General features: G+C 40.6%; 1 protein-coding gene across 1 annotated transcript in view; it reads right to left on the bottom strand.

Annotated features, from left to right (window-relative positions):
- Positions 1-15,366, bottom strand: part of DNAH5 (dynein axonemal heavy chain 5) — a 210,698-nt gene that overhangs the window by 20,565 nt on the left and 174,767 nt on the right. The window contains exons 65-70 of the mRNA XM_029941285.1: positions 13,610-13,853; positions 12,493-12,607; positions 11,814-12,004; positions 7,725-7,846; positions 5,830-5,979; positions 903-1,148 (exon numbers count right to left, since the gene is read on the bottom strand). Of these exons, the coding sequence (XP_029797145.1) occupies positions 903-1,148; positions 5,830-5,979; positions 7,725-7,846; positions 11,814-12,004; positions 12,493-12,607; positions 13,610-13,853 (1,068 nt within the window). The remainder of the gene's footprint in view (positions 1-902; positions 1,149-5,829; positions 5,980-7,724; positions 7,847-11,813; positions 12,005-12,492; positions 12,608-13,609; positions 13,854-15,366) is intronic.

Here is a 15,366-nt window from a genome sequence, read left to right as displayed (position 1 = left end):
CAAATTAAACTACTAAGTAGAAAACATGGGTAAACTGAATTATTCCATTTATACTCTAATTTAATGTATTAAACAATATCTATTTTAAATTAAAGTTAAATAGTGTTGGTGTTTTTGTCCTAAGCATAGTAATATGCAGAGGGAGGAATAGAGGAAGTAAAAAGGAGGGAGGGAAGAGAGGAGAGGAGGCCAAGAGGAGGGAGAGGCCAGGGTGGAGGCCCTCCACGCCTTCATGTCAAGCCAGACCTGGCAAGTAGATGCTTGTTTTCATCTCTGGATACACTCTACCTTCCCAAGTGCAGAGCAAGTGCTCAGACACAGCACAGCATATGTGAGTGCCCACCCCCTATCCCAAACCTTCGCCAAAGCTGGGGCAGAGCATAATTTGGGGATAGAAGAAGTTGAGGTAAATATGGAGTTTCCAGAACCCAGTAGGCTCATGTCTGGACCAAAGGAAATGGACCAGAATGCAGCACAGCAATAAGGTTCTAGATTGAGAGGCCAGGACCTAGAACCCGGTGGTTTGATGGCTGGCCTACTGTTTGGGTTTGAGGGCATGAAGACTGCCAGTTATGTCCCCAGCAGGGAGATTCCCTGGAGGACACTGGCTATAGGTCCCACTGAGGGTCTGAGATCTAGAGTGGGGCTTGGCATTATGCACACTGGTTGGGTAATAAGATGTTCTTGTTGGGTAAGTTTTCCGTAAGTCAAGGTTCAGCAAAAAAAGTCTGAAATTATATCTAAGTTTCCATGAAAATTTTCTAATAGATATTATACTTTTCCCTCCTTAGTGAACAATGCAGTGCATACATTTAAATTCTTACTTCACAAGTTCTTTTCTGCATTGCTAGTCTATAACCTACACTATCAACAACATAACAAGAATAGACACTTGGCCTCACGTTTGCCATGGTCTGTTGTAAGAGCCTGCGGGCATGAACCTCCTGGCCCTGGCCCATGGACACATAACGGGTTTCTATTTTTAATCTCTTCCCCAGGGCAATGATGGAATCTGTGGGATCTGAGCCCATAGACAGGAGACAGATGAGTGGTGTCCGGGGATCAGATTCCTCCCACGTCTTTTCCAAATCCAGAATAACGCCTTCCGCATACTTCTCTCCCATGGAGTCCATGATGTACTTGCGGGCCTGCCAAAGACAGTACAGGAGTCACCCAAAGTGGCTCTATCTCCTTCACGTGTCTGAAGCACTGTGGCTTCCAAAATTCATTTTTGTAGATTATCTTGATGTCCAGAGTAATCCTGCTAGGGAAATAGGACATAGACATTTTTCTTGTTGTTTCCCCACTCTGTAGGAGAGAGAGGCTGTGTTATTTGCCAACACTCAATCACACAGTTCAAAGACCAGAACCCAAGTTGGCTAACACCTTATCCGGAACCTGTTTTAATACACTGGCTACTCCTTGGTACATATAAAAATTTAAAATATTAGGAAACTGTATTGTTTAGAATGCTTTAAGAGAAATGCATATGCATTCTAATAATCAAGTAAGCAGCACAATGCCTGGGGTTTAATGGATATTTATCAATACATAATTACTGAATGACTTCCTGCTGAATGAAACAGATATTTCCTGAATGAATGAATTAATGTTTTAAAGATTTAGTCCATAATTGTTCTCCTAATCATTGTGATACCTTTCCATTTTTGGCTTATCTCCTTTACTGTTAATTTTGATTTGACTGAAATACATGCTTGCAATATCACAGGCAGTGTCAACTTATCAACCATATAAAAATAGTTTGAGTAACAACACAGTCCCTTTTCAAATAAGGTAAGATAATTATGTTCAATAAAATACTACTGTGAGTATGACCTTTAGTCTATATTCTCCCTCTGGTAAAAATTGGGTTCCCTTAAGGAAACACTTCCCTCTATTCTGCTATCTTCTCCCATCTCATTAGAGTAAATAAAACCCACGTTTATGCCCAGTGGGATTCCCCACAAGAATCGCTCTCCCATAATAAGCAGAGCCCAGCTGTGGGTACAACATGACCTATAACCCTTTCAGGTGCAGGGCAAGGTGAGTCTTGGTGAGGTGGACCTTGTTAGGACCTCACTTTCATTCCCAAAGAAGCACAAAACAGGTGTAGGTAGAGTTTCCTTTAAATCAGAGAGGCTTCAGATAGACCTGGACCAAAGTAAGGGTAGTGCTGGTTAAACCGTTGTCCTTGACTTAAAAACATCCAAAGTTAGATTTCAGTCAGTAATACATGCTCTTCCTCCCTTCTGAATATCTAGTTCTCAAGGTGATTGCCACACTCTACGTCTCTGAGCTTCAAAATTGGGATGATGTCCCCACTTGTGTTTGCCTTCTTTGCAGATTAGAGTGGGAAGGTACCAGCTACAATAAGAGAACCATTCACACGATGCTTGGATGATGAGTAGGATTTATCTAGACAAACAGGACAGCTGGGTAAGTCAGAATGGTGAGAATTCCATGCAAAGAGCACATATGCAGAGACCTTGAAGCAGAAAAGAGCAAGTCAGTTGGGGAGAGAAGGACATCCAGTATAACTCAGGTAAGATTCAGCCATGGGACATTCAGTCTTCGGCACACCTGCCTAGGTATGAAGAAAGCTAACACCTCATTGGCATGAATGGAAATAAAGTACCACAAGGTCACAGGTTACTCTGCACACAAACCTGAAGAACATTTTTGTCCCAATATCTGTGCCCCATAAAACAGACTCAATCTTTGAGTTTGGGGGGAAAAATAGGCAAGTACACCTCTGCACCTATTGTTTGCTGAGTGTTTTTGTGAGACACAAATGTGTACATAGCATGTGACACCCTCTGAGAGGGCACTGTTTTTGCAACCAGGCCATCGAGCGTCCCCTGACATGTGCAGTCATGCTCAGTTGAAATACTGAGAACAGCCTGATGCTGTTTATGAGGAATGGGGACTGAATGAACCCACACTGTAGACTTTCGAATATGCTTCTCAAGAAGGTGTCTGGTTGAAAATCACAAAAATGATTATAATGTGAGCTTAAGAATTTCAGAAAAGAAAACATTTTTCCAGAAGGGACTTCTAGATCTTAAGATTTGGGTGTTATCATAAGGGCCATGGGAAGGCACTGAAAGACTTTAAAAGCCAAGAAATAGCATATCTTATTTCCATTTCTTCTAGAGTATACAAGATTGACTAGAGTGGGCCAGAAGGATGACGAGGAGATCCCCATTAGGACGCCATGGCTGTGGTCAGCCTATAGATGACAGAAGCCAGGATGAAGATGCCAAAGTTACAAAGAAGCTTGTAGACTTAAATGTTACAATTGAACCAAGTAAAAATGTTACATGATGGGGTAAAAAGGAAGGAAGGAAGAGAGGATGGGAAGGAGAGAATGAGAGGAGAGGGAGGGAGAGAGAGAGAGAAGAAGGAGAAAGGGAGAGAGTAGAGGAAGGAATAAAGAAAGAGAGGGAGGGAGGAGGGAAATAGGGGAGGAAGGAAGTGAGAAAGAGGAGAAGGAAGGGAGGGAAAGAGGGAGAAAGAAGGAAAGGAAGGAAGGAAGAAGGGAGGGAGGGAGGGAAGAAGGAAGGGAAGAAGGAGAGGAGGGAGGGAGGGAGGGAAGGAAGGAAGGAAGGAAGGAAGGAAGGAAGGAAGGAAGGAAGGAAGGAAGGAAGGAAGGAAGAAAGAAAGAAAAAGAAAGAAAGAAAGAAAGAAAGAAAGAAAGAAAGAAAGAAAGAAAGAAAGAAAGAACAAACAAACGAACGAACTACTTGAACTTTCTACACTGTCCTTAAGGCAACAGTGTGACAATTCTTTTGGGCAAGATAAAAGTAATGAAATTGAGAAAAAAAAAACTGAAGGAAGGGTGATCTCAGTTGCCCTGCATTGCAAAACTCATTTTTCTTTTCTCAATAAATCATTGCATCTAGTTGTTTTCATGATTCCTGGGTACCTACATGGACTTGTAGATGGTTACTCCATATGGTTTTAATACTCCCTCTGGAGCATGAAAGGCTGAACTTCCTACATTCCATTATAAACCCAGCCTGTTCTCACTCCATGGCGTCTTTGGAGAAGCCCCTAAGGAATCAACCAGAGCTAAATATTCAAGTTTTCCACTGTGAAGGCAGGACACAGCAGGTCTGGTTAGCAGTGACACTTCCATGATGGCGGGCCAGCAAATTAAAGGTCTTTGAAAAGATGAATCTTTTGGAAGCAGGATTCACATTTAAACCACATGTATAATTGAGAGAATTTTAAGCCAGCTCCTGAATCACGGGTTGCGAGGCTTTCTGGGGCTGTAAGTATAGATTTGGGAATACTGTGCTCCTCTCTTGTCTGCCCCTCCTCCTAGTACCTTCTCATCATTCCTATTCAAAGAAGTGTTCTTTTACCCCTAACAAAGTGGAGCAGCCATATCACTTCTAAGTTAGTATAAAAATGGTATGGAAGAGTAATACATTACCTTTATGTTAAACCTATATGAAAACTGAAAAACATGGCTTTGTCATTCATTCTTGTACCATTTAGATCAAAGAAGATTGAATTATTTAGCCCAAATGTACAGCTCACTACACTTATTTGTTTTTCCATTTTGCACAGAGGTATTGCTAGAAAATTACAAAGAAGGCTCCAAGAAAATTCTTACTGGGGTTAAAATTTTTAATATTTCTTTATATTTCAAAGGAAATTCTTTAAAACATTCTCCTAGAGAAAGGAGGATCCTCCTGCACTGTTGGTGGCAATGCAAATGGGTGCAGCCACTCCGGAAAACAGTTTAGAGGCCCCTCAAAAAGTTAAAAATAGAAATACTATATGACCCAGCAGTTGGACTACTAGGTATTTACTTAAAGAATAAATACTGATGCAAAGGGACACAAGCACCCCAGTATTTATAGCAGCATTATCAATAATAGCCAAACTATGGAAAGAGCCCACATGTCTATAAACTGATGAATGGATAAAGAAGATGTGGTATATATACAATGGAATATTACTCAACCATAAAAAATGAAATCTTGCCATTTGCAATGCGGTGGCTGGAGCTAGCATGTATATATTAAGTGATATAAGTCAATCAGAGAAACACAAATATCATTTGATTTCACTCATATGTGGAATTAAGAAAGAAAACAGATGAACGTATGGGAAGAGGAAAAGAGAAAAAAGGAGAGAGAGAAGCAAACCATCAGAGACTCTTAACTACAGAGAACAAACATAGGGTTGATGGAAGAAGATGGGTGTGAGATGGGCTAGATGTGTGATGGGCATTAAGAAGAGCACTTGCTGAGGGGCACCTGGGTGGCTCAGTTGGTTAAGCATCTGACTTAAGCTCAGGTCATGATCTCACAGTTCGTAGGTTCAAGCCTCATGTCGGGCTCTGCGCTGACGGCTCAGAGCCTGGGGCCTGCTTCAGATTCTGTGTCTCCCTCTTTCTCTGACCCTTCCCTGCTCACACTGTCTCTCAAAAATAAATTTAAAAAACATTTAAAAAAATAGAAAGGCACTTGTTGGGATGAACACTGGGTATTACAGGTAAGTGATGAATTACTGATGATGAAACACTGAATTCTACTCCAGAAACCAATATTGCACGGTATGTTAATTAACCTAAATTTAAATTTTAAAAAAGATGTATTTATACATATACATATATATACATATGTGTGTGTGTGTGTGTATGTATATATGTATTCTCCTAGGTGTGCCTGGCTGGCTCAGTTGGTGGAGCATGTGACTCTTGATCTCAGAGCTGTAGGTTCAAGTCCCACACCTGGTATAGAGATTCCTTAAAAATAATTTTTAAAATTCTTAAAAAATATATTCTCCAATTTTTTTCTAATATGTACTCCTTACCTGGGCAATAGTTCTGTCAGGACACCAGGATCTAATAAGGAGAAGACGTCTGAAGCAGTCAAGTGATTTATCATAGGCATTTGGAAGGGGTTCTTCCTCGGGGTTTTCCTTATCAAACCAAACTTTCCACATTTTCTCATTTCTCGATATCTGAAAGTGTCAGGGGATAAGAATTGCATCACAGCACAGGAAAGTCTTTTGGTAATAGTTCACAGATATTTCTCATCAAACCTTCTGACCATTCCAGACATGTGTGAATGATATCCTTTGACCTTTTCATTATTTTATATTCTAGTAGCAAAACATGTGGAAGTCTAAAACCAAATGTGATTTACTCTAAAGTCAGTCTACACTAATGCCAGCTTACAGCTAGCTTTTGAAGTAGGGAGAGTCTAAGGGTTGTTTACTGTCTTCTAATGTCTTTGTGGTACCAATTTTTGAAGGAATAAAGAAATCAATGAAAACTCATTTTCATTATTTTAAGCAAATCTGATTTGCCCCATGACATCCTCTCATGATCAAGAACAACTTCATTTAGTTATTCACATATGCTTCCTTATTTCCCAGGACCATTCCTGGCACAAAAGAAGACATTTAATACGTGTTTACTATTGAACAAAAAGCTTTTGGGTCAATACTCTATTAATCTAGAGTAATTTGAAATATACCACTTCATATCATCATCAAATGAATAATGATACACATGTTTCCTTTAGGCAATTCATAAAGAGGAAAAGAATACAGTCCATTATCCTTTGGAGCTTAAAAAACTCAAAGAGAGATGAGCATTCTGTCGGTAATCATCTCAGAAACATAGAACAAACAAATAACATCTGAAGATAAATGTAATCCTATGTTCTCTGGCATATTCCCTTCGATTAAAGCCCCTGGTAGATTTCTTAGAGACTTAATCAAAGGAAAAAGCATTCCAGTTCCATATTTAGAAGGTATCATATAAAAGGAAAAAGCAGTAACATCCCTCAATCCTGAAAGGCTATATGACATGGAGGGATTTCAGGCACAAGATAACCTCCAGAAGACATCAACTGTTATTGAACAGATATCGGCCCAGGAAAGGTCACTAGCAGTCATCTTCCAGGCGAATAAGCTGGGGTGCATCAAAACCTCCCAAATGAAAGTTGCTTAATTGTATGGTAGAAATAACACAGGTCACCAGGCATAAGCCAAAACATAAAAATATAGCTGAACTTTAAGCTTCTGGTCAACTTAAACTGGGAGGAAAGTGAAGAATCGACCATAGCACATGTTTTGGTCATAAAAAGCCTACAACTTATGGCTGAATAAAGCCACCTTGCTGTCAGTGTGACTTCTTTCTTGTCCTCTTTTTCTTAAAAATCTTGTTTCCCGGTTTGTCTCAATTGAACTCTCCAGACCCAACTTCCATGATCCCAATATGTACACAATTCATAGGGAACTGGCTGGTTGGGAAAGAATAACTTGTAAAGAGAAGGGGCCAAGCATTGGCATTAGATATATGTCCAGATGCCTGGTTCAGGCAACATAATGGAAGGTCAAGGAGAGGAAGAAGAGAGACAAGAACAAGAGGCAAGCATATAGATACTGGCTGTTTGTATTTCTTTTCATTCAACCTCCAGAAAGAAGGCAAGACTAATGATCTAATAAATCTATCAGTTTCCCCACCTGTGGATCTGCAGTTGGTGAGGGTGACATATGGCACAGGACAGCAGTAGTTAAACTTGGGTGGAGAACGCTTTATCAGAGAGTGAGGGAGCATGAGGAAGGTCAAGTACAGGTAATACTGTTGTACGAGTGACAATGTGAAAATAATCTCTCTTCCACAAATACTGTAGCTAGTGATAAATCAGGCAGCTGCTCCCCGTGAGACTACCATGTTTATTCAAATCACAAGTTACCTGATCAAGGACATCTGAAAACTGTCTAAGTTTGCTGAGTTCCACTAAATTCAGCCAGGTCATGTCCAGGATCCATTTAGATGGTTTAGGAGGACAAGCTTTAAGGTCCAATGAGGCACCTCCTTTAAAAGTAAACATATAAAGTTACTAGATCTTTCTTTCTTTACTCTAAAACAATCTATTTATAAAAGCTTTTGCTGACACTTTTCATTTTAATTATTTTACAACCTTGACATGTTGTAAACTCAGAAATATGTCATAGTAATGGGCAAGCTTTAAAATTTAATAAAGGAATAGATGATTTAAAAAAAACACATTTAAGAATCAACAATATAAGTGTGGACGAAGGAGGTGCTGAATTCTGTCCTAACCCCACCTGGTCTGGGACAAGGCATCTCATCTGTCTGGGTCTCTGTTTCCAAATTTATGCACACTGGGAATAATGAAGCCTGGGTGTTGTGATAATGACAGAATGACAGAAAACATATGCTTAAAGCACACAAAATGGGATCAGGACCACAGCAGCGTCACTAAATGAGTAGCTACCGTCAATATTAAGAAGTACACGATGTTGGCACAAGCTCTTTCAAGGAGAGAATCTATCTGAAATGTCGGCGGCCCCACATGTATTTAGAGTGCTCTTCTATAAATCAATATATTATTTATATCCATTTTGAGCCCATCCAAGGATCCTGTGCTATATCACTTATTTTTGGTCAGTCTAACCACAGGAAACATCTCCATTGGGTAGTGATGCTTACCTTGCTGCTGATTTACCTAAGCTCACACAATTCATGTAACTCTCACAGTACCATAAAATAAATGACACCTTAAAATGTTACTGTTGCCAACCCCAGAAAAACTAAATGTGTAAACAATCATATTTTAAGTCAGAGGAAGAATTAGAAAGTATATATATATAGGATGAAATATACTGTTTAATAAACACCATCTATTAAACTATTTCAGGGGAACTATGCTCCGAGCATAATTCATAAAAGGATATAACCAATTCGTTTGGCTACCTTTAAAATCCTTTTCTGAACAGAGCAGGTCATGAACAAACAAATAATACTCAAGATATTTATTGAACCAATTTCTACCTTATCCAGGTATCATGAACCCCACTAAATTACCAAATCCCTCTTAGTATATTTCCAACAAGGTAAGTGTGGCCTTGAAGCAATTTTGATAAGATTATTAACTCACAAAAGCAAAACAGACTGCTTTAATGGTAGGGAGCAGTTAAGGACCTAAGGACAATGGCATTATGTTGAAAAATGTCATACCAATTTCCACGGAAACCGCCCATTTTCCAACAAACTCAAAAGAATAAAATATTCACCAGAGAGTTAGGGAGAAGCTATTTACAGGACCGAAAGAGTATTCCTTGCAACCAAAGCATTATTCATTGTTTAGTCAAGGGTAACTGTGTCATAAATACCTTTTCTGCTTCAAAAGTGTGCAATGGGCCACAGAGAATGATTGTAATGGGTTGGGGACAGACCTAGGCCTGGGTAATATGGCACCAGATTAAATGTACTTATGATGAATAAACTGTTGGAATAGGAATCATTCAAAATAAATTCTCAAGATGACTGAGATTTATGCCATTGAGTAAATTTGAATTTTTTAGGTAATGTTTTATAAAAGACAATATGTTCTTATAACAAAGAATGTAGGCAAGTTATACCACATAATTATAAAGCAGTAGAGCCAAAGAAGATATAGCCAGTCATCTGGACAGCTGCTTTCCCGTCTTAGAGAAGAGCACATCAAAATACTGCTGCTATCCGAATAACATTTTCAGGGCGCCTGGTGGCTAGGTTGATTAAGCATCTCACTCTTGATCTTGGCCCAGGTCATTTTCTCACAGTTCTCGAGTTCAAGCCCTGAGTTGGGCTTTGCATTGACAGCATGGAGCCTGCTTGGGATTCTTTCTCTCCCTCTCTTTCTGCTCCTCCCCTGCCCCCTCACTCTTTCTGTCTCTCAAAATAAATCAAAAACATTTTTTAAAAAATCTTTAAAAAACATTTTCAAGCAAGTAAACTCCTTTGCAGAGGGAGTTCACTGACTGAGTAACTCTCAACAACATTACCAGCAAAGAGAAATCTTACAACAGAACTGTGTTCCAGTTTCCACTGATACTCTGTTTCATAAAACATTATCATAAAACTGTTGAATGCCGAAGACCCACAAAAGCTGCCCAGCCTATGCAAGCTATGGACTAATCAAAACAAACTAAAATACCAAAGAAAATATCACAATGCCTATCATTTGCTGAACATACTCTATGTGCCGAGGTTTACACAAATTGTGTGACTTCTCAAGAAACTGATGACTTGGATTTGACTATCCTTATCTTACAGCTGAGGAGGCAGAAGCCTGAGAAAAAGTTAAAGGACCTGCTCGACATGCTCATCAAGAAATTGGCAAAATCACTATTTTCACTTAGGCTTCCTAAGTCTAAAGCCCACATCTGCTATCATCACGCCAAACTGTAACATGCTTTACAGTATTTCAACCAGGTCTGGATGTATTTCATGATGGGATGCATTTCGTGCCTGAGTTGAGGATGTCAGGAACAACTTGCCACAGGAAATCTCCATCAGCTGGAGGGTCAGTCAATGAGACCTGAAATCAGTACTATTTGAAAAGCTCAGTGAAAAAGTCAACCCTGACACCAAACATCTAAGGGATGTCTCACCAATACATCCACGTGCTCTGACTGAGGAAAATTGAAAAATGAAAAAACCTAAAGAGCAAGAGTTCATGGGTTAGAGACAGAAATAAAGACAGAGAGAGATATCGTTCATAAATCATACATTTCATTTTTTCTTTTTAGGTTTCTTTATGTATTTTGAGACAGAGAGAGGGAGAGAGAGAAAACATGGGCAGAGGAGGGGCAGTGAAAGAGGGAGAGAGAGAGAATCCTAAGTAGGCTCTGTGCTGTCAGCATGAAGCCCAACACAGGACTCGATCTCATAACCCTGGGACACTGAGAATATGACCTGAGCCAAAACCAAGAGTCGGATGCTTAACCAAGTGAGCCACCCAGATGCCCCATAAATCACACATTTCTAAACTCAAGTGTAACCAAATGAGTCTTTATTGTTTCTACAAGGTATCTATGTAAATGCAAATTCATATGAACATAAACATGCATTTATTGACATATGACCATGGACTTAAACTCCCAGGGCCCAGCATGTGCATATCTGCACCCCTTTCCCTCCTGCTCCTTCAGGGCCCTTCTCAAGTTCCTCTGCAGATCTACTCTCCAGGTGAACATAAAAATCTCCCCCCACCCACTGTAGATAAAATTGTGTCTCATCTATAAAGATAAACCTTGGCCTAGAAAGCTGTAGTAGATAAAGCCATAGATCCTAGCATCATTTCCACAGGTACTTTCAATATTTTTTGCCCAGACAGTCAAGAATATGGGAGAAAATCTGTGTCCTTGCCTTCCACTGGGCTGTACTGCACAGTGGCACAGGGGACCTGCGTGTGAGCAATGCCTCCAAAGATACAGAATAAATATCTGCAAGGTGAGCTCCACATCACCCCACCCATGGCTCCAGCCTCTCTCATAGGAGGCTCGAACCCCACTACGGACTTGCTGCTGTCTCCTCTTCCTCTGCACGGCCCCAAGGCCAGCACCTCCTGTTCCTCCAGGCCTTAGCTCACTTGTCCAGCTCTCAGAGAGGCCTACCCCATTAGATGTCCCACTAAATATTCCATTTAAAATGCTCATCTCCCTTCCCCCAGTCCACACACCCTGTAACCCCCCACCCCTCTTATCCTGTTCTGTTTTTTCTATAGTGCCTACTCATTTCTCCTATACTGCACAATTTACTTGTTGTTTTATTATATGCCCCAAGTGCCTAGTCTGCGCCTGGGCATAAAGTTGGTTCTCAATAAATATTCATGCAATCAATGAACAAATAAAATATTTCACATGGATGCAATCTCCAGTGAAATGCGAGAAAACTGTTAGAGCCAGAAAAACAAAATAATAATACCGCACAGGACCTTCAAAGAACTCCCACCTCTGGACCTCTGTACAATGCTTTCTATTGTTATACTGACCTTTAATAAGGGTGAGAAATTCTTCATGCTTCACTTGGTTCCTCTGGATGTCGATCTTCAAGGTAAGTAGCAAGGTAAACAAGAACTTGTGCTCCTCATACAACCCCCGGGCTGCATACTTATAAACCTCATAAGTCATATGCTCAATGATATTAGCAATCCTCTTGCTCGTAATTGGGCTCTTGACAGACCTGGAGGAGAAAACACTTAAGTCCAGCTTACCCCCCTGCCCTTTCCCACTGTCGATAAAAACGATGTCTTTAATGGAGAATGCGTAACTTTGGAGGGCCAGTTCGTTTTTACACAAGAATCAGCAACCTCAATGGAAAATAACAAGCATTCTCTCAACATAAGATACATAACAGAATCCTCAGTGTTGCCTAAATCAATTTTATCTGCAGGGTATTATCACTCATAGAAGAAAAAAAAAAGTCTCGGGAATTTTCTCGTTCAACAGAAACACATGAAACCAAAGGGATCAATCAATGGAGGAATTGTTGGTAGAGCTGTCTCTGAGCATCAAATGACAAATGAGAATGATTTGTTAACACACTGGTAATTACTCAAGTTAGATTTAAAAGGAAAAAAAGACTCGGCAAAAGGAAAAGTTATAAGCGTAATGTCATCATTCTAGCCCACAGATACAGAATTCAGCTTGGCTTCCTGAGCACAGACGTACCGGGCTAAGGAAAGGTCAAACAAGCCAAGAAACTGGCGGAGCGAAGTCTGATACATCTCATTAACCAAGCGCATCTCCGTGATGAGGAAGTACAGGATGCTGCCCCGCGTAGCCACTGAAAGATGAAGAGCAAGGTTGAGCGCACTACGAGGGCGGAAAATAAACAACCCGTGCACAGACCAGCCTAAGCTCTAAATGAAACCAACAAGTTTTATTGTGATCAATGACTATCTACCAGCTCTCAGAGTCTAGAGAGATGCTCATGATATATTTGTAATTCTTATTTACGAGCTTTGTGTAAGCAGTCTTCTCTCTGTGTTTATGACTCAGTATCTTCCATTTTAGGACCTCTTATGAATTTAGAACCTTATGAATTTGACTATATTTTTCATAGATAGAAAAGGCAACTGATGGGATAGCAAACACTCTAACACCCAGCAAATTGTGTAGGCATTTTATGGGCCTCATTCTTAAGCTCCATGAAGACCCTTCCCTGAACCTAGGGGCAGGTTGGCAAAACAAAGCGTCATCACAAAGATGATGCTTCTGACTCGCCACCAGTAAATGATGCTGTTTTGAATATTTTTCTCAGAAAGAATGATACATTTCTAAAGGGACTTGAGTTCTTTTAGCAGGCCCCTCTTATAACCAATGAACAACAACAATTTGCTTTGCAAACTGCTGAGTGAGACTAACGCGCTCCCAGGAGACCCAGGGACTACAGTCCTAATACAAAGACTGCAAACAAAATCCCGGCTCGTTGTTACAAAATGGCCAAGAACTAATGAGCACCCGACACACGCTGCACTAAGTCCTTAAACTTCAAAACTGTAGTCAGACGTTCTTTAAAAGGTCTCCCTCTTTACTTTCTAGTTTAAAAATAAGTTCACAGGACCCTTAAGGACTTTGCCAATGCACATGGATTATCAGCACCTAGAAACTTTACACCATTAAAAAATGTTTTCATCTCAGTTTTACCAAATATGTCCCCAAGCAACGTCACAAACAGGATCAGCTGCCCCACTTCCCACTGCAGTTACTTCCTTCAGTGTCTCTGATTTTGTTTTGTTTCTCGCTTCATTTTCCTGTGACATTTGTCTTTCATTACCAAACTTACCAGGTCTGTATTCCTCCCGGGCTGAGTTAATTTGAATTTCTGTCTCGGCCGAAATCTCCAGCTTGTGTGTCACCTCTTCCGCGGTCTTTTTTGTGTTGCTCAGCACAGCAATGAGACTCTCGTCCTCCACCAGGGACCCCTGGGTGCTCGTCAGCCGGTAGAGCAAATTATCTTCCAGCTCCTTCATCCTTCTTTTGTTTGCAGTTACATCTTCCAGGAGATGAGTTCTCTCCTTCTCCAGTTCCTGTTGATTTGCATAAAAATATTTTCTTCCTTAATTAACAACTATTGTTTGGCCATTCCTGACCTAGAGGGTTATTCTCAAGCTCCTGCACTGTAGTAATCACACTCGGCTGCAGAAACTCCATGGAAGTAAGAGGAGAGCTAATGGAGGAAAGATTTGGTAGCGAACCATGGGAAACTTGCTAAAAATACTATCAATATCCACTATACCATCTATTTATTTCCTAACGTGAAATCATGGTAAGTGATTTTTGTGATTATATTTAAGCTTGTGTGAAAGGTGAAACATATTTGAAAATATATTGAAATATATTGAAAAGACACATACAGATCACTCAGAATAGACACATTTTCTTTGGTTTAGTCTCCTTACTTATAAGAGCTATGCTGTTGTTTGAATGCCATTATGTTCAACTTGCTAGTTGAAACAGCATCCAATTCTCTGAAAAGCAAGGTTCAAAATATCAGGCAAACAACGTGTACCCCTGCCGCAGGTACATTTAAATTGAAAAGTCTTCTGGGCCTGAACAGGTGCTACTCTCTTCAAGACAAGTGAAAGTTCTAGATCTTTCCTGAGGGATCTTTACAGATAGCTGGGGGAAGAGAATGGTTTAGGAAGATCATTGTCCTTATTGGCTACTTCTTCCTCTTGGTGGTTGAGAGAGGAAGGGTCCGTGGAACAGAGGAAGAAAAATGGCGGGACTGGTGAGGATGGGGAAGGAGGGAATGACCATGACACAGAACCAGCCAAAGGCAGTGCGCAGCCCAGCGACGATGCGCTTCTGGCACCAAATCAAATTGTACATGAAAGTCAAACTTTTTTATGAGAGGCTCTCATTCTGAAGCTAGTCATCAAAAATGGAAGGGGCAGGTGGGTGAATAGTATTTAAAAATTTGGACAGAAAGATGCGCATTAGTGAGTTTGCTTGAACAGCTTTCTAAACGCAGTGCGTGCTGACAGGTTCCTATGCTTAGCAGCGTAAATACGGTCAGACACGTTTCAGTGTGAACACGGTACGGGGAAACCAGGGATCAATGCGTGGTTAAAAGACATTGTTGGCAGTTCCAGTTGTGACTCGTGGAGCTATCTGGGCACGTGCTACCACGCTCAGATTTCCGCAGCGGCTTCCGCAGGGTAAATATCCGATTGGGTACTCTGGGTATGGTTCAGCAGGTATTGCAGATTCAACTCCCTGCCGAGAAAACTAGAAATCTGAAGTTATCAGCAGCGATTAGGGTGTCTGGGTGGCTCAGTGGGGTAAGCATCCAACTCTTGATTTCGGTTCAGGTCATGATCTCGCAGTCCATGGGTTCGAGCCCCGCATCGGGCTCTATGCTGGCAGTATGCAAGCTGCTTGGGATCCTCTCTCCCCCTCTTTTTCTGCCCCTCCCCCACTCCTGCACACATGCTTTCAAAATAAATAAACTTCTAAAAATTAAAAAAATAATAAAGTCATATGCAACAATGAATCGCATGAAATCATATAAACTATCCTGGGACTTCTCATTGATTC

Source organism: Suricata suricatta, chromosome 6 (assembly GCF_006229205.1).
Source record: "Suricata suricatta isolate VVHF042 chromosome 6, meerkat_22Aug2017_6uvM2_HiC, whole genome shotgun sequence".
Taxonomy (NCBI): domain Eukaryota; kingdom Metazoa; phylum Chordata; class Mammalia; order Carnivora; family Herpestidae; genus Suricata; species Suricata suricatta.
The sequence above is the reverse complement of the archived record's forward strand: the minus strand, read 5'-3'. Positions and strand labels throughout refer to the sequence as shown.